Here is a 20,316-nt window from a genome sequence, read left to right as displayed (position 1 = left end):
GTCTGGGAAGTCTGAGGCCTGCTTACTCCCTTCACGGTGATGGATGGCTTTCTCCAACTGCCTATAGAAACTTCTTAGGAACTTTCAGTAGCAGAGCAGGCCATGGCCTATCATTGAGCCTTCTGCAGCAATTTTCTAGAACATGGTGTGTTTTCTATTTGCAAATTTCATTCTTTAAAGGTTTTGTTGTTGTTTTTGGTAGTTCGATGTATTTTTAAACTAAATCTTGCATTTTCCAGGTTTGGGGCAGGAGGGGTGCAAATCATCGTGTTTGACCATCTCTGTGTTCGGTGTCTCTGCATTCTCTTGTGAGCTTATTCTCCAGTTTTTCTGCAGTCTCCCCTGGGTGTCCTCAGCGTCATCTGCGCTCTGGCTCTTGCCGCAGTCAGCTTATCCCTGGTGCTTCTAACTGCTTTACCAGGTCTCCCGGGGTTTGTAGTGTCACTTTCTGTCTCACTTAGGTGCCGCCCTCATGTCACCAAGCCCTCGTTTCACAGTTTGTGCTCTCAGTCAGATCAGCTGCAAAGCACTTTTCACGTCTTGGTCTTTCCTGTGTCACGTTGCTCTCGCCCCGCCGCCTCCTCTCTCCGTAGCGTTCACACTGCGTGCAAGGGACTTGGATGAGCTGAGTGTATTTTATTCCACTCCACTTCTTACGTTGCCAGTGTATTACTCACTTATTTGTGCTTGTTCTGCGGTCTCTTTATACACCTTTATTAATCAGAATCTGCTTTTAGCTAGCATGAGCTGAGTTAACGAGGCAGGGACTTCATGGCAGCAGCAGCAGCCCGTTGGGTCTCTCACATTGCACTTTTGCAAAGGGCTCATACTCAGGACATGGTTTTGGCTGCTGTCTCACTGAGGTGGTCTCAAACATTGTTTAGAAATTCAAACAATGTTAAAGTGCTTTAAAGTTTGTTGTTTCTGAATCTAGTTAAGTTGATTAACCATCCCAAGTATATACCTTGTCATGTTGGTAGCCAAACATATTGCTTTTAAATCTTAATATTTCATCCTAGCCTCAAAAGAGCATGGCCATCTCACAATACAATCCATTATTCATTTAGTCCAACTTCAGAAGTCCCCCTAATCGTTGACATCCCCAATACTGCTCAAAAGCCCAGTCCTAGGCCAGTGAGATGGATCATTTGGTAAAAGTGTCTTCTCCAAGCTTGATGATCTAGTTCAGTCTCTGGGATCCATGTAGTTGAAAGAGCCAATTCTCTCTCTCTCTCTCTCTCTCTCTCTCTCTCTCTCTCTCTCTCTCTCACACATACTCACACACAATCTCACATACATACTCTTTCTCTGACATGTACACTTAGACACATACTCACACCCACACACCCTCTCCTACAGACACATACATACATACGCACACCTCTCACTGACATATACACATATATTCTGTCTCATATACACACATATTCATAAAGACAAAATAAATGAACAAAATGTAATTTAAAAATTTCTAAAAGCCTGTCAAAAGCTCAAAGTTTTCTCTGATACTCAAGAAGATTTCTAAACTGTAAAATAAATGTTACATATGTCCAGTTTGTATAGAGTAAACCTTCCCATTCCAGAGGGTAGAATGGGGAAGTAACAAGCCAAGAATGGTTATAGTAAGACACAAACCCAGCAAGGCAAATAATGGGCCTTGCAACTCTGTGTCCAGCTTCTGAGTCTTGTGGTGGTATTACCTGGATTCCAATGAGCATGGGTATCCCAGCCTCTCCAGCAGCACACATAGCATCTCTCTTGGGCCAGATCAAGCCCATGCCTGTGCCACTCACCTAACATGGTCCTGATGTCGCCACCAGTGACTTTGGCATCACTTTTCAATTCTGCCATACGTTGTCTGGCCTTAGTAGCTTCCTGGAACTTTAATGCAAGCCTCCCAGACTTCATAACACTTGGTATTTTTAACACCTGCAAACCCAGCACCAGTTGGCAACACTTCTAAGTTCTGTACTAGCTCCAGATATAGTCTGGCTCATTCTACCACAGCACAGTGGACTCTGTGTGCCTTGAAGCTGAACTTGGGACAACACTGCCCCCAGCAGTTGTTTTGGGCAGGAAACCCCTCTAAATGGGCAATTGAAGCTCATTTGGACTCTGATGACTGGGAGCCTGCTGACAAAACCCACTGTCCCAGTGCAGAGTGGAAGGTGTCTCCTTGATTATACTGGCTACTTAAGTTATGGTAGCTGCTTTCTTTGCATTCCCCTCCCCTACAGTTTTATCCACAGATTCCTGCCCAGCCAGTCGGTTCTTGCTGTGAATCTGGGTAAGAGCAGGGAGCAGTAACTGTGCCACAGCCCAATGCTCTTAAAAATCTGCTCCCAATTAGTCCATTACTCTTGAACTCAGCCTCATTCAGATTGCCAGGATGCGGGTAGGAAGCAGCTCTATGTGTGTATGTTTGGTTTTTTGCCAGAACATAACGCAAGTGGCCTCTTTCCAATGCTTGTTGAGTTCTTTTGACCCCCTTTGAATCCTTGTTTTCACAGTCTCCACTGTCTGTATTGCTGTTACTGCTGTGCACATCCTGGTCTACCAGACGCTCACTAGAATTGCCCACTGAGCTCCACGTGCAGCTGTAGAGCATCTCAGGCTGATAGTTCCAAGCTTCTACACTCACATGGACCGTTTCCAAAGGTGCATAATGACAACAATAGCCCCACTGCTCAGCACCAGTCTTCTGTATGTGCCACTCCTCGTAGTGCTGTGATCAGATACCTGGAAGAAGCAGCCTAGGGGAGGGAAGGCTTATTCGGGTCCTAATCTGAGGGATACAGTCCACTGTAGTGGAGTCTCATCAAGACACGAGGCAGCTGGTCACGTTGTGTCCACTGACAGGAAGCAGAGAGAGCTGCAGCTCATGTTCAGCTGACTTTTATTTCTCCTTTCTGTGCAGTATGGGAACTCCAGTCCATGGGAACAAAGGTCTTTGTCCTTGAGTTTAACCTCTCTGGAAATTACTTCACAGACAAACCCAGAGGTGTGTCTCCTAGGTGATTCCAAAGTCAGCAGAGCTGACAATGAAGATTAAGACTCATTTAAAACCCAATCGTAGACACCTGTGATTGATGTCCTGAGTATATCACGTGGTATTTTACTATGAAGATTTGAGTCATTTTTATTTCAGGATAATTTCTTGAATTGTCATCTTTAGTATTTGTTCTCTTTTGTTGTTTGCTTTTCTTTTCAGTTATTCATATTACATGTGTCTTAGACATTTTTGTGTCTTCTTTTATAAAACATTGCTTTTTCAGATGTCCCCTTCCTCTTTCCCTCCTTTCTTCCCTCCTGCTCCTTCCCTTCTTACTCCAGTTCCTCCTTCCCTCTTCCTCTCTCCTCCCTCCTGCTGCCCTTCCTTCTTACTTGATAGAATCTTTGTTTTACTCTCTCCCGTGGTTGCATTTGTTTGCTCTGTATTCCTTTCAGTCTAATCTTCATGTTTGTGGTGGTTTGTGTAGTTTTCACTCTTCTCATTGCTTTGACAAAATACTTACAAGAAGTTACTTAAGGGAGAAAGGTTTGTGTTGGGCTGTGCCTCAGGGAACACAACCCGTTAGACAAGGGAGGCATGTTGGCGAGAGGCTGCCACTCACACCGCAGTAGAGGAAGGGGAGCGTGAGGCTCAGGTGGCTTCCTTCTTTCACAAAGACTCCTCTATCACCTTTGTCGGAGCACAACCAACAGCTTTTTATGTTTAACACAGATGATGTTTTGCTGTGGTGTGCAATGATTACCACAGTCAAGTTAATTAACCCATCTGTGATCTTCCACCAACCTTTTTGGTGTGTGGTAGCGACACTTAATATGTGGGGCTTGGCAAATCTCACAGTGCCGTTAATGGCTAGCAGTACAGCCTTTTGTCCTGGGAGTGGTTTTGCTTCTGCTTTGTACCCAAGCTCCTACTGCTGCTAGGGCCTCTTCCTGGTCACCAGTTACTGAAGAAGTTTCTCACTAATGGATCTAAAGACAATACTTTATTGAGAATCTATCAGGAGCTACACAAGTATATCCATGAACTCATCTGATGTGTGGCAATCCTGTGGTAAATACCACCTCCCCCAACCTGTTTTTTCGCTAGTGAGGAAATAGTAGTCCAAGGCTGTGTAGCTAGGGAGGGCAGAGTCACCAGTCACAGCCAGGTGGCATGTTTTGAGTACGGTCTGCCCCGTGTCCAAGGTTAGAGACTTGGGGATGCCCAATGAGAAAAACCTCCTGGGACACCCCAGTCTCCCCTCTGTTATCCCCAATTCTTCTGGTGTGACATCCTAGCCTGCCAGTGTTTGTTCACCAGTAACCTTTTTCTGTATGATAGAGTGCTGAACTTTGGGAGGACATTCTCAAGAGTTTAAGAACTAAAACAATATATGCACCTGTTTGCGTGTTTTAAACGCTCACTTTTGTAATTAAGAATGACTAGACAGAGCTCTCTTTCTAAAATAATTTTTCACTTGTCTTTGACAATTTCATGCATGTATACAACGTATTTCAGTCATGCCCACCCCATTCTCCCCTCTTAAGCCCCTTCCACTCCTAGAGCCTTTTTCCCCACTCCTGCCTATGTGCACGTCTGTTTTAAATTATTTTTTTTAAAAAAATAACCCATTTAGTTTAATAAGGGTTGCTTGTGTGAGTCCCACTTAATTCTTTATACCTGGCACTGGCTCTGTTGTGAACGTCCACTGTGAATTGTGACTGATGGGATGGAATTTGCTAGAACATGTTCATCTGTTGATTATAACAGCAGTTCATGGATTCAGTGCTGTCCTTTTCTCTGGATTGAATTCTGGCAATTGTTACCTTTGATTTTTCTGAATATAGGACAACAGTTTCTATTTATTTTGGCTACACTGGCATCCATGGCTGCCTCGCATGTCAAGAGCACAATCTATCTGGGAGCAAAAAGCAGGGGTGAGGGAAACTCTCTGCTTACTTCTCTTGAATGGAGCCTAGACCCCCTTTAATCTTTGGGATTCTCTGAGTTGTTGTAGTACTTACCTAGCATGGAAAGGACCCAGGTTCCATCCCCAGTCCTCTCAAATGAAAAAATAAATACTGTAGAAAACTCATGGGAAACCAGAGAGTGGAAGAGAATGATCCCAGGGGTGAGAGAGCATCTCAGGAGAAGAGAGCGCAGGCAGGCCTCCTGCCTCACCTCCCGCTTCAGCCCCCAGGGCCCTGCGTTTTGCTGAAATAGAGAATGTGTGCACTGTCCTCTCTCTCTCTCTCTCTCTCTCTCTCTCTCTCTCTCTCTCTCTCTCTCTCTCTCTCTCTCTCTCTCTCTCTCTCTGTGTGTGTGTGTGTGTGTGTGTGTGTGTGTGTGTGTTGCAGTCCTAGAATCTCAAAGTAGAGAACTGGAGTACCGAAGAGTCTGCTGGGAGCCCAGGGACCCCTTGGCTGGGTCAGAACCTAGCTGGTTCTGTTTTGAGACCCAGCTGGAAAGATTGTCCCTGTGTCTCTAATGTCACTCAGAGGGACCTGGGGAAGGGTCTTCTTTTCCTTTTCCTCCCTTGGAGATGAGAAGTGGAATTCCAGATGACTGGCAGCCTGTTAGCTGTCGCTAAAGTAAGCGTGCCTCATTTGGCTGTGGCTTATTTGCAGACATTTTAGGAAATAAATCTGGGGAACCATTTGTGCCTCTTCACATCCAGTGTTGAGAAGGAAGATGGCTGCACTTGAGATGCGCTCCATCCTCTTCTGCTAGAGAAGCACATGGGCTTGTTGGACAAAAGCCAGATGCAAAACACCAGGCACCCCCATCCCCTGACCCTGTGTCTTACATCCTTCCACGCTCAGCACTCTCCTGGTCAGATACTCCTAGATTATTTTTTTTTCTGGTACATAAATCAGTAGATGATGGACAGACAAGAAGGCATACAAAATAAGTAAGAAAATGAAAATTAAATTATGTTAATTTCCCTTTTAATCATGAAAGAATATATGGCAAAGAAACTGTCAAATTTTTGTCACAGACATGCCTTTCTTGTTCTTTAAGATTTTCTTATTTTAAGTGTGTGGTTTGCTGGTGTACACATTTGCGCACCACGTGTATGCCAGGTGCCTGAGGAGGTCAGATGAGGGCACTAGATCCCTTGGAACTAGACTTAGGGACTGTTGCGAGCTGCCACATGGGTGCTGGAAATCGAATCTGGGTCCTCTGCAAAATCAAAAAGTATTTTTAGTGGCTGAGCCACCTCTCCAGCACAAGTTCTTTGTTTTTCATGTCTGTGTGGCTATTGCATAGCCTTGGCAGCATCCATTTGTGAGGCTGCTCCCTGTTAACACTACTGGGAATGTCACAGCTGTTTTCCTTTGGCACTGTAGAAAGTGTCCTCACATGCAGACCTTTGCTGGGTGGCCTGCTGTCCCACAGACAGCACACAGAAGAGTTCAGAATGTTTGCACATGGGTTGCTTCTGTGCCAAGTGAGAGCTGCCTCCTGACATTTTCCTATATTAGTGTGAATGTATGTGTGTGTGTGTGTGTGTGTTTATACGTGTCTCTATGTTAATGTGTGTGTTTGTAGATGTCTGTTAGTGTGCATGTGTGTACATGTGTGTATATCTGTGTATATATTTCTCTGTGTATATGTATGGTATACATGCATGTACGGGCACACTCTTCTGTTTGAGCCTGAGGAGTATCCAGGTGTCCTCCTCTGTTGTCTCTGTCTTGGTTATAGGAACACCTACTCACCCTGGGACCCACCATCTCAGCCCCTTGTTGTAGGAGGTCGCTCATTCGTTCCCGACTACTTGGACCCAAAATAATCACACAGTAACTATATCTTTTACAATACTGTTTGGCCAATAGCTTAAGCATATTGCTAGCTAACTCTTACATCTAAAATTAACCCATCTCTATTAATCTATGTGTCGCCACATGGCTTACCAGCAAGGCTTTTTTTTGGCTTGTCTATTTCCTGCCATGGCTACATGGCATCTCCTGACTCTGCTTTCTTTCTCCCAACATTCAGTTTAGTGTCGTTTGCCCCCCTCCCCACACCTAGCTCTACTCTGCCCTATCATAGGCCAATTCAGATTTATTTATTAACCAATAAAAACTACACATATACAAAAGGACTTTGTACATCAGCCTGGGTTATGGGTGTAGAGAACCATGTCTGATTTAGGATTTGAAGTTGTGTCCTCATGCGTGAACCTTGGTGCCAAGCCCCTCAGCCTTCTTCTCGCTTTCACTTATCTTCCTAGTCCTTGCTGTGGTAAGTAGAAAATAACCTGTTTTAAGCAGATTTTCTAAATGACCAGTGACTGTGAACATTTTTTCCACATGTACTGTATTTTTAGTTCTTTGTCCATCTCCGTCTCCAACCTTACTCTTCAGTTAGATATTTGCATTCACTGGTTTGTGAGAGCTGCTCAGACAGGATGCAAATCAACCTTTCTTTTAATGCATTCTCATATATATGATACACATACACACAATGCAACACTCCCAGTGGTGATATATATATATATATATATATATATATATATATATATATATATATATAAAATAGGATCCTGCTGTGTAGAACCTGCTATGTGAATCCTTCTGCTGCAGCCCCCTGAGTCCTGGGATCACAGATGTGGCTGCACACCAACTTCCTTCTCCTGTATATGAACAGTAGTTTCCCCTGTTCCCTTCCCTTCTGCTGTTTTGCACTGAGCCTACCTGTCACGGAAAGGTTTCTGGTTTGGTGTTTCTCTGACGTGTCTCCGATGAAGCGCATGCCGTCCGATCAGAATGGGCCTAGTTTTCTTCCACTGCACAGACAGGTCTAATTTCATCACATTTACCCCACATTTCAGGGTCTATCTTGGCATACAGTAGCACAGAAGGCTAATTTTCTTTTTTCCCCCATTTATCAATATATTTCCGTATAACGAATCCAATAATCCATCCTTTTCTCGGTTCATTCATCTTAATTTTTATCAAGCAGGCAATGATCAGAAGCAAACAACACAGAGTCGGCCTCTGCAACGTGAGTAAACCAAAGCGGTCTTGTCTTACCAGAGCTCCCCAGGGAGAATCAGCAAGCCAAGACTGCCCGGAGGGAGCGGCCGCTCAACTCCATGTCATCTGAGGATGTCTGGAAGAACTACTCCATAGACGACCTGGAAAAGATCTTTTGTCAAGAGGTGAGAGCCAAAATGTCACCACAGGCAAGCTGATAACTGCAGAAGCCATCTCCTCTGGATGTCATTCTGAAACTCGGCTCCCCCAGCACCCCTCAGACTGCCAAGGGGCTTCTCCTCAGAATGCACGGATGATGCTGACAGTGGCAAAGCTAATTTTGTATGTACACGTGGGGTGTGAATGTGGGCGTGTGTAGGTGTGGGGTGTGAATGTGGGCGTGTGTGGGTGTGTGGTGTGAATGTGGGCGTGTATAGGTGTGGGGTGTGAATGTGAGCGTGTGTAGGTGTGGGGTGTGAATGTGGGGATATGTAGGTATGAGGTGTGAATATGGTCGTGTGTGGGTGTGTGGTGTGAATGTGGGGGTGTGTGGGGGTGTGGTGTGAATGTGGGCGTGTATAAGTGTGGGGTGTAAATGTGGGCGTGTGTAGGTGTGTGGTGTGAATGTGGGGATATGTAGGTATGAGGTGTGAATATGGTCGTGTGTAGGTGTGTGGTGTGAATGTGGAGGGGTGTGGGGTGAATGTGGGCGTGTATAGGTGTGGGGTGTGAATGTGGGCGTGTGTAGGGGTAGGGTGTGAATGTGGGGGTGTGTGGGAAAGAAGTATGATTTGGGGTGTGTGGATGTGGGGTATGAGCAGAGGTGTGAGGTATGAATATAGGGGGTGGAGGTATAAATATGGGGTATATATAGATGTGGGGTGTGAAGTGGAGTATATAGGTTTGGGGTATGAATATGAGGGTGTGTAGGTGTGGGGTGTGAATGTGGAAGGTGGTGCGTGTATGGTGTATATATCTAATGGTGTGTGTTTGCTGTATGTACACATGTGTGTACATGTGCACAAGCCTGTGAGTACTTGCGGAAGCCAGAGGAAGATGATGGCTGTCTTACTCTGTTGCTTCCTGTCTATTTTTGTGACAGGGTTTGTCACTGGACCTGAAGCGCTCCATCTTGGCTAGGTTGGCTGGTGGGTGAGATCTCAGGATCTGCCTGTCCCCAGCTGTAGACACAGTGGTTGCAGGCATACATGGCCATGCTCATGGGTGTGGGGGGTTTGAACTCAGGTCCTCTTACATTTATAATCACTTTTAACCACTGAGTCATCTCTGGAGCCCGAGAAGTTAATTTGAAGTGTGTCCTCTGTGCTACTCACAGGCTAACTTAAAATAAAATACAGAAACCATATAAAGAAATGGTACAACTTGGTCATGTGGCTGAGTGGGGGTTGGTCATTAGTGAACACACGAAGAGACCTCTTCTTCTAACCTTGGGTTGGGGGTTGGTCATTATCTCTTATCTCTTATATTTATATTGTATATGTGTCTCTTGAAAAATTAAAATTGAGGGATTTCTCCTACTGCATTTAAATTCCTTGTTAAGGTTTAGCAGTTGGCACAGTAGAGAGCTGGTGTCACCATGGGCAGTGAGCATGGGTTAGGAAAGCCATTGCCAATGAGTCAAGCTGTGTCCATGAGTTCAGCCTGCTGTTCTGGTTTCATTCCTTTTACTGTGAGAAATACCCTGATAGGAAGCATCTTGGGGAGGAGGAGGTTTATTTCACCTCACATTTGCAGTCCGTCATTGTGGGGAGGTCAAGGCAGGAACTTCGTGCAGGTAGTCACATCATGTCCGCACTTATGAGCAGAGAGAAATGCAGTCATGATGCTTACTTGTACTCAGCCTTCTCTCCACTCATATTCAGTTCAGGACGCCCTGCCTAGGGGATGGTGCTGCCTACACTGGGCTGCAGTTCAGGACGCCCTGCCTAGGGGATGGTGCTGCCTACGCTGGGCTGCAGTTCAGGATGCCCTGCCTAGGGGATAGTGCTGCCTACACTGGGATGCAGTTCAGGACGCCCTGCCTAGGGGATGGTGCTGCCTACACTGGGCTGCAGTTCAGGACGCCCTGCCTAGGGGATGGTGCTGCCTACACTGGGCCGAGTCATCCTGTATTAATTAACTTAAGACACTCTCCCACAGACAGGCTGACCTGATAAAGACAGTCCCTCACCGAGTGACTGTAGGTTGTGTCGGGTTGACAGTTAAAGCTAGCCATCACTCTTACAGCACAAGGCATTTCGGGGAAGCACGGCATAGGCAGATGGCAGGCTGTTAGTGGTGAGATTATCGTTGAGATCATCTGTCTGCCAGACATTTTTGGAGGAAAACTTTTACCCCTCACCGAAACCCATTTCTACACAGAGCAACTATTGTAATCCAGAATGAACAATGTGGGTAAAAAGTGGTTTTTTTGTGGTACTGGGCATCAGACCATGCTGAGCAAGCCCTCTACCACCAAATTGCAGCTGCAGCCACAGCCAATGCAACAATTGCGAGTTTGAAGTTAAGGTATCTTTTGAGTATGAAGTAAAGCCTAAAAGCCGTGAGGAAAAGGACCAAGTTTGACAGTATTTTCTTACGGTAAAACTTCATACAAACATGAGATAAGCTTGGCATAAGTGAGGACATAAATGACAGATGGATAATAAGTGTGTCTTAAGAATGTTTTTTTAATTTTTATTTATATGTATGTTTTTGCACGTGTGTCTGAGCACCTGTGTGTGGGTGCCTAAGAAGGCCAGAAGTGGGCACTGGATTCCCTGGAGCTGAAGTTACAGGTGGTTGTGAGCTGCCCAGCGTGGGAACTGAACTCAGATCCTCTGCAAGAGTACAAGTGTTCCGAGCCACTGAGCCATCCCTCCAGCCTCGATAACTGTTTCTAACATACACAGAATTTTGCAAGTTATTAACGTGGACTTTGCGGTAGGACAAGAAGTGAAGAAGCACTGACCGAGCGTTGGTGGGAAGAACTGAGAAAGGACGCATTCGTATCTACTGATAAATCGGCACAGCTTGCTTTCCCTTCTTGGCAAATAACCCTATTTTCATAAAAACATGACCTTCCCAAAATATATAACCCTCAATAGAGAATGTGTAAACTGTTCTGGAAACATGCGCAGGAACCGGGAAGTCACCCAGAGTCTCCACCCAGAGCAGCCCAAGCTGCATTTGGTGACCCCCGTTGATGCTCTTCCTTGTTCGTGGGTAGAAAGACGACTGTGTTCGCGGGCAGAGATAGAAAGGATTTTCTAAGGGGATCTTTGCTGGCCATTGTGGAGCCACACTGGAAATGCTGAGGCAGGGGTATTCGAGTTCCAGGCCAGCCTGGACCACACAGCAAGGCCTTGTCTCAAAAGAGAAACCAAACAGTCTTTTAAAAACATATACTTTTAATTTAAATGTCTTTGATTTTTACCAGGAGTAAAGCAAGCCTCAATGTCATATGACATCTTGATTAGCCCTATTCATGGGGTGTCCTAGACCAGGTTAAATCCCTGGTGCCTGGAATTATGAACTGAATCTCCACATGACAGGCACTGGCTGTGTGTGGATCTTCAGGTGAGAGGGCCAAGGCAGGAGGAGGGTACACAACTTGCCTGGCAGTCCAGGCAGTGTGGCTCTGGGTCCCAGCTGTCACTACCCCTTCAGTATTGTCAATCACAAGTGACAGGAAGACGCCCCAGAACTTTGGATGTCTGTTTCCCACACAACATATTAAGTCCCTGAAGGGACATTAGCACAATGAGGGGGATGGAGAAAAGCAGGCAGAGCTGAAGAGGTGGTGATGCTTTTGAAGGGGCTGGCTCGCTGCCGTGGGACTTGATGACAAGTGACAAGTGACTGACACTTTCTGTGTTTCTCCTGCCCAGCCCCCACACCACAGCTTTTGCTATCTATATTGTGTTCTTAGAGTTGGTAATATTTATATTATGTACAGTTATGGTAATCCCCCAGACGTCTGGCATTTGTTTCATACCCAGATATGTTTGGTGGCCACCAGGGGAGTTCAGGGCTTTCAGCATTTCGGCTTTTTAATTTTGATTTAGTTTTTGCTTGGCTGGATTTCACTGCCTGGTAATTTTCTCAAGAAAGGCTCATGGATGCTCTGCTCCTCTTGTGTCCACACCGAGGAGACCATGTGCCTGGTCTGCCTGTGCGTGATGATACTGTGCGTTCATTTCATCATAACAGTGAGCGTTCTTCCCACGGCCTTCTGGCACCTGCTGTGCTGTGAGGAATCTGAGGTCATCCCGATGGCTCTCTTGCAGCTGATTTGGGTGTCCCCAAATCTGTTCTTATGTGTTGACCCTTGAAATGTGAAAAGGTAAAGCTGAGTCTTGTCAACTTGGAGCAGTTTGATGTCACTTCTTGGAACACGGGTGCATTTTTTTTTTTTTTTTTTTTAGCTGTCTAGCTTCAGGGCTTCACTGAGTCTGCAAATATCTTGGGTCATAACACAAAATCACACACGCCTTGTCCCTCCCTCTTCTCCTCCTCCCAGTCCTGCCCTCTTCCCCAGCCCCACTCCTTCAGTACTATTCCCAGGTGTGCTTGTATTGGGTCATCTTTGCCCTGATGGCCCGGATGTTTCCTGCTCCAGGTTGCATTAACCCCTTTGTATTGATGTTTCTCTGCTTTGAGCTTCTTTCAAGCCCCTTGGTGCTTGTCTGATTGCCACTTCATTTGTTGTTTTTTGAGACAGGGATTCTCTGTGTAGCTCTGACTATTCTGGAAGTAGTGTGTTGGCACAGTTGCAAAGCCCTCTTTTTTACCCTGTTTGTGCGTAGGCTATGATCCACCCAAGTTGCCTTAGCACCTTCCAGATGTAGAGTCTTCTGTCATCACCTTCCTCTGTATAGTGTCTGTCGCCTCCCCGCACACTGTCATCACCCCCCCCATAGTGCCATTGTCACCTCCCCTACAGTACCTCATCATGTGGTCTCCTGCAAAGCATCTGTGTTACCTCCCCCTACAGTGTGTGTGTCACCTTCCCCTGCATAGTATGTCATCATCATCCCTGCAATGTCTGCGTCACCTCCCCCTGCAGTGTCTGTCAGCTCCCCTGCACATTGTCTGTGTCACCTCCCCCTGCAACCGTGTTGCCTTCCCCTACTCAGGGTCTGCTATCACCGCCCCTTGTGCAGTGTGTGTGTCACCTCCCCCATCAGTGTCTGTCATCATCTCATCTCCTACAATGTCTGCGTCACCTCCCCCATCAGTGTCTGTCATCATCTCATCTCCTACAATGTCTGTGTCACCTCCCCCGGTCAGTGTCTGTCCTCTTTGTCCCCTGCACACTGTCATCACTTCACACAGTGTCTGTCCTCTGAACACTGTGTAGAACACATGCTCTCCTGTGGTTGCATTTGGCTTGTGTCACTAGGTCCCACTCTAAATGTGTATTTGCATAGCTTGTGGCACACGGTGCTGTGTGTCCTGGAAATCCCATCCAGGCATGGAGTTGCTGTCAGTTGATGCTCTAGAACATGGTTCTGTTTTAACTGAAGCATCACCCTGTTTCCCACGATCACTTGCACGCCCACCATGAGCATATGGAGTTCTGTTCCACAAACCACCCTACCTGACACAGTTAAACTTGCTCATATTTGCCTGTCTCGTTCAGTCTCCCCTGGGAATTTGAGGGTCGTTAGTCTTTTTGCTAAGGCGTAGAACATCATTTTATATTTTGAGACTTTTGCTTAGAATATTTGTTTCCTGTATATCTTCTTTTAGATATGTCGAATGGCACACACCAAATCTGTGTTGCCCTCTGGGTCACTATTAGTGAACAAAGGCAGCCTAAGTGCTTCTGTTTTGAAGTCTTCTAGCCCTGGTGGAGGAGAAGGATGAGAGAGAACACGTACTGCTGTAAACACAGCTTTGAGTGCAGAGACAGAAAAGGGCGGGGCACTGGGGAGAGACGGTGTAGTCTCATTGAGACAGGCATAGAGAGGTGTTCATAGAGCCACTTGCGTCAAGATGGAAGCTGGCTATAACTCTTGCTGGCCCATCAGTGATGTCACAGCAAGCAAGCCGTGTGTTACCCCAAAGACCATCACTGGTGTACGCTAGTTCTTAGAAAAATGTTTCAACACGCCATTGCTAAGTGACAAAAGCCTCTGTCCAGCCCGAAAGTGTGGCACGTTTGCCGTTTATAAAATCATTTCTGTAGTTAGGACTGCATTGGGAGCCTCCAGAGAACAGAGCTGGGGGTGGGAGATGTCCCATGCCTCTAGTTCCTTTGTGTGGTTTGCTGAATTGCTTGTATTTTTCTTACACAAAACCTTAACATTTTAAGTAAACAGTGAGGGTTGTTGTTGTTGTTGTGGTGGTGGTGGTGGAAGAGGTGGTGGGGGGGGGGGTGGTGGTGGTGGTGGTGGTGGTGGAGGTGGTGGTGGTGGTGGTGGTGTGGTGGAGGTGGGTGGTGGTGGTGGTGGTGGTGGTGGAGGTGGTGGTGGAGGTGGTGGTGGTGGTGGTGGCGGTGGTGGAGGTGGTGGAGGTGGCGGTGGTGGAGGAGGTGGCGGTGGCGGTGGCGGAGGCGGTGGCGGTGGTGGTGGCGGTGGCGGTGGTGGTGGTGGTGTTTTTTGTTTCTGTGTCACTCATTTTCGAGGAGCTCCTAGTCACGGCAAAGCATGCTCTGGAAAGCCTTCTTGAAGCCCACAGGCCTCTGATATGTTAAGATGGATTCTGTTAGCTGGTTGGTAGTTTAAGGCTTTAGTCCTCAATCTCCAGAGGCAGAGACGGGCAGATCTGGTCTGTGTAGTGAGTTCTGGATCAGTCAGGCCTACACAGTGAGTGAGACCCAGTTTCAGGGAAAAAAAAGGATAGATTTTATTAGCCCAGTAAATACATGGAGACTGCACACCACCTGGTGCTCTAGTTTCTCTGGGTGAGTCTCCCCCAGGCCGGGGCTCAGCTGAAGCTCTCTCTCATGAAAGAAGTAGGTGAGCTTACTGAAGTTTTTTATTAGTTCTTTCTTGGAAGCTTAGCCCCACCCCTCCTGTTTTTTTTTTAAATTTGGTTTTGATTTTGGTTTTGGTTTTTTGAGACAGTTTTTCTGTGTAGCTTTGGAGCCTGTCCTGGAACTCACTCTGTAGACCAGGCTGGCTTCAAACTCATAGAGATCCGCCTGCCTCTGCCTCCTGAGTGCTGGGATTAAAGGCGTGCGCTTCCATACCTGACTACTTAGGCCCTTTCTAAAAGATTTGGAATTCTAAAATTTATTTGTGTGTGTGTGTGCGCTCACGCACGTGTGTGTGTGTGTGTGTGTGTGTGTGTGTGTGTGTGTGTGTATGTGTGTGTGTGTAAAGTTAGAGGGCAACCTTTGGGAGCTGGTTCTCCCCTCCATCATGTTGATGCAGGATCTGTCACTGTGTATTCCAGGCTCTCTGACCACTCTTCCCACCTCTTTAGGAGTGCTGGAATTACAAGCACATGCCACAGAGTCTGCAGAGCTCTGTGGGTCTTGTGCATTCCCTTTAATCCCTCTGAGGATTTTCAAAATCCCGACCACTACTGTGTCTGCTCAGGAGCATTTCCAAACCACTTCTCATTCCCTGGGTGGATGGAGCCTCCTGTACATGTGTGTCCATTTGCAGACACCTGTAAAGAAAGCTGCCTCTTACACCATATTGATGGTTATTCTATTCTCCATTTAGCAGGAAAAACTGAATTCAGACAAACTGAGATGGTTGATAAATATAGTAATCAGCTAATAATAAATAGCAGTGTTCCATAAATGATAACCAGTGCCCACAGGGTTTTTATGAGTCATGAGGACCAGCTTTGAACCAACTTCATGCATCCTCAGAGTCTCAGGAGAAAGCTGGTTTACTCCTCTATAATCATCCCCCTTTTAAAACCATGATTTATGAGGTGTCCAGTGTCTATTATGTTTATATAATCCTTATATTAATCAATTTCCATGCCACAAAAGCAACTTCTTTTTTTTTAATGAAATGCTCCCAGCTTGCGAATCTGATGGCTTGACTTATCAGAAGTACATGGCGTGGGCTCTCGGTAGGGAATGCGGGAAGCATATTAAGATGCACCACACTGGCAGAGCCGAGCAGTATTTTTAGTGCTGCAGTCGGAGGTAAAGCCATCGTCCTTGCCGTCGCTCCCTGAGAAACTTGTCAGCTGCAAGCAGGGTGTTGTTTGTCGTGGGCTCATCCATTAAACATTTGGGGTTCAGTACATGCCACAGTAACCTTTTTGATCAGTTTTCGGAGATGGAAATGTGCGGAGGTTTCGGTTTAGAAAGAGAAACAAAAGTGCCGTGGTTGGACGGCTCCAGGATGTTGACTTGACTGAGTGTCGCACCCGAATTTCAATTCCTTGCAGCTTTCAAAGTCTTATGAAAAGATCGAAAAAGCCCTGAGCGCAGGAGACCCTTCCAAACGTGGCTACGTCTCGCTGAATTACCTGAAGGTTGTCCTTGACACCTTCGTATACCGGTTACCGAGAAGGAATTTTATCCAGTTAATGAAAAGGTAAGAATCCGATTGTTTCTTGACAGGTTCCCCCCAGACATCAGCCAAGACAACACAGAAGAACCTCGTTTATTTTTTATTTAGTGCTTTAAACTTGGTGCCACCGAGATTTCCCCACATAATCAAAGGCAAAGAGAAAGCCCTACAGATCCACTCCCGAGCTCAGTCGCCAGCTTTGAGGGCCCCCAGGTGCCTGCTGGTCACTACCTTTGTGCCTCTGCTCATTTGCCTCAACTCCGGCGTCTGAGCAACATCGGGCCTCTCACTTCCAGGTGCCTCCAAAAGATGCACACTCTTTATCACGAAGACAGACAGTCTCCAGACAGGACAGAATTGTCACTTACTAAGAACTGTCTGTCCAGGGTTCGAGTGCAGCCATTGCAGTTTCAGAGAGTCAGAATGTAAATCTTTCTGCACATCGCCATTTGCGGCTCGCAAACATCTTAGTTAGATCTCTGTCACCGTGATAAAACACTGTGACCAAACGCAGCTAGGGGGAGGAAAGCGTTTATTTCATCTTAAGGTCACATTCCATCACTGCGGGAAGTCAAGGCAGAAACTACTGCAGAGGCCATGGTCCTCAAGGTGGTCTCAGTCTGCTTTCTTATTGCTCCCAGAGCCACCAGCCTAGGGGTGATGCCACCCACGGTGAGCTGGGTCCTCCTGCGTCAATCAAGAAAATGCCCCCACAAGCTTGCCCACAGGGCAGTCAGGTGGGGGTATTTTCTCAATTAAAGTTCATTCTTCCAAAATGACTCTAGCTTGTGTTAACTTTGCATAATATCAGCAAGCACACCTTGATTGCCTGTTCATCTGCAGGCTGCCTTGGACCTGTTCCTTGTATACAAAGTTAGATTAAATGTTCCTTGGAGTTTTCCTACAGCCTGGATTTGGTTGTTATAACCCACAGCACCATTTCCTAAGGTCCCCTTCCCTCCTGCAGCCCCCCACCCGCCCTGAACTGGCACCTCTGAGGACCCATGGTTGTGGCTTTATCTGCTTCAGGGAACACTACTCCACAGACTGGTGAGTGGGCTGCCTGTCTCTCTGTTCATGTTAGCTGTCACTGTCAATCACACGTAGATCCCATAGTTCCCTAGAGACGGTACGATGGTAATATTCTGTTTGTTCTTCTGCCATGTTGTGGTTCTTCTGTGATGAGAGCGTGCCATCTCCACAGTTAGATAAGAAAGTCGGGGACTAGGGAGACAGCTCAGCGTGTAAAGCACTTGCAGTACAAGTGTGAGGACCCGAGTTCAGATCCCCAGAACCCACATACAATTGGACTCGGGAGCATGCATCTGTGAGCCATCACTGATATGGTGGGATGGGAGGACACGGGTCCTATGAAACTCCCAGACTGTATACAGACATGAGCAGGAGGCTGTCTCCAACAAGGGGGAAGGCAAGAAGTGGCACAGAAGTCCTGTGACCTCCACATGGGTGCATAGCCTGCTCATACCCCACACAAATCCAAACAAGACAACAGCAACAAAACCAAGTACAATTCAGAAAGAAACACTGTTGCTTGGCCTTTCTGTGGATGCTTTTCAAAATAAGGAGTTGGTTCACCAGACTCTTCCACAGAGAACAACGGGAATCTTTTCCTAATAATTTTTACTTCCTTCCTTCCTTCTATCCATTCTTCTTTCCATTCTTCTTTCCTTCCTTCTTTTCTGTTTGTTTTGTTTTGTTTTGTTATTTCAAGGCAGGGTTTTATTCTCTAGCTTTGGAGCCTGTCCTGGAACTCACTCTGTAAGATCGACCTGCCTCTGCCTCCCAAGTGCTGGGATTAAAGGCGTGTGCCACCACCTCCCAGTTCCTAATAACCTTTTCTTAATTATTACAAATTCTCAAATTTAAATGTATTTCATACATTCTAATTCATTATAGTTACCCTGTTGGCAACCAACTTTAGGACTTATTTCTAGGATATCTGGAGCCCCTTCTCAGTCTCAAAATTCATAATAGTAATTTAATAGGAATAATGGAAACAGCCAGAAGATGTCCCTCCCCCTCACCCCACGCTCTCGTGCACACACATAAGAAGCTTTTGCATTTGTAGTCAGGTACACCCACAGGATTGCTTTGATTTTAAAAATAGAAATGACTGTCTTAGACACCTTTCCTATTGGCTTCATATTCTTGGAAATTATCATTTTAATGAATCCATGAAATGTCATTCGGCTAACATTTACCAAGTGTCTTCCTCTGTCAGACACTGTGGTAGGTGCTAAAAATGATGAAACAGACAATGAATAGATCCCAGCTGGGGTGACCTGCCAAGTGATGAGTACCATAGGCACATAGAATGAGAATGTTAGAGATGCAGATGGCCGCCATGTTCTCTTGGTAGGGTCTCTTCTTCAGGGACCCAGAGTTCTCTGAGGCCTTTTTTGGTATTCACCCAGAATTCCCAGAAACAAGAGCAAAGTGAATGTCCCAGTGTCTGCATCATGATTTGATGTAGGTGGGTCTTCTATCTATCTGTTGCTTTCATTGGTTAATTAATAAAGAAAACTGCTTGGCCTGATAGGTCAGAACATAGGTATGTGGGGAAGACAGAACAGAATGCTGGGAGAAAGAAGGCAGAGAGAGAGAGTCGCCATGAAGCCAGCCACCAGGTCAGACATGCTGAATCTTTCCCGGTAAGCCACCACCTTGTGGTGCTACACAGATTATTAGAAATGGGTTAAGCAAGATGTGAGAGTTAGCCAGTAAGAGGCTAGAGCTAATGGGCCAGGCAGTGTTTAAATGAATACAGTTTCCATGTAATTATTTCTGGGGCAAAGCTAGTTGTGCAGGAGTGGGGCGGAACAAAAAGCAGGCCTGCTCGCCTCAACAGTACAATGATTTATGTATGGGTTGAGCATCTCCAGTCTGAAAATCCAAATTCTGGACTATGGAGACTGCTCAGTGGGTAAAGGTACTTGATGCTCAAGCCTGATAAATGACCTGCATTCAATCCCTAGAGCCCACCTACAGGTGGACAGAGAGAACTAACTCTGCAAGGTTGTCCTTTGACCTCCCCACATGCCGTGAGGCATGCCCCCACCCCACATATACAATAATAAATTTTAGAAAAAAATCCACATTTTGAAGCGATTCTGAATTTAAAACTTTCTGAACTCTGACATGATGTCCAAGGGTCCCAGTCGAAATGAAAGCTAACAGAACCATATCATGTAGCCTCAGGTCTGTCTGTGTCCTGTAGCTTCAAGTCTGTAAGCGTGTATGAAACACATGGACGGTTTGTGTTTAGACTTGAGGTCCCTCCCCAGTATTCCCAAACTCAAAACAATCTCAAAAAGCATTTCAGATATGGGACAGCCACCCAGTGTGATACCCACATTCCTGTGCACAGACCTGAAGGTGTGTGTGCCGCCATCTCTCAAGAATCACGAATTGCCTGTCTCCTCTAGTATTGAAACACTGTGGTGCTTTTCTAGCTGTGTTTGTCAGGTGGCCTCTACTGGCCAAGTTTTCGAAAAGGTGCTTTTCAGACAGGATTTCACAGAGTTGCCTTGGCTGGCCTCAAACCCATGGTCCTTCTGCCTCAGCTCCTGGACCCTGGAGTTGTAGCCATGTACCACTATGCATAGATTTCCCAGGCTTCTGTTTTATTCTGTTTTGTTTTTATCTTCTCTTTTCCTTAGTCGAGTTAACAGGAGTCTCTTTTTTAACTTTTCAAAACCCCAAGTCTTAGCTTCACAGGCTTTTTCTATCATTTTCTAGACTCAGGCATATTTCTTCTCTGATCTTTGCTGATGACACTGTGCCTGTTGCTCTTTTTAGTGGTTGTTTTGCCTTTTGGTTTAAGATGAACTTG

General features: G+C 46.1%; 1 protein-coding gene across 2 annotated transcripts in view; it reads left to right on the top strand.

The window, feature by feature from the left end:
- Efcab6 (EF-hand calcium binding domain 6) overlaps positions 1-20,316 on the top strand; it is a 166,603-nt gene that overhangs the window by 56,298 nt on the left and 89,989 nt on the right. For both annotated transcript variants that reach the window (XM_038343334.1, XM_038343332.1), the window contains 2 exons: positions 8,035-8,159; positions 16,339-16,487. In XM_038343334.1, coding sequence (XP_038199262.1) covers positions 8,035-8,159; positions 16,339-16,487 — 274 coding nt within the window. The remainder of the gene's footprint in view (positions 1-8,034; positions 8,160-16,338; positions 16,488-20,316) is intronic.

This window comes from Arvicola amphibius, chromosome 9, assembly GCF_903992535.2.
Source record: "Arvicola amphibius chromosome 9, mArvAmp1.2, whole genome shotgun sequence".
NCBI lineage: Eukaryota > Metazoa > Chordata > Mammalia > Rodentia > Cricetidae > Arvicola > Arvicola amphibius.
This window is presented reverse-complemented; position numbering and strand designations above follow the sequence as displayed.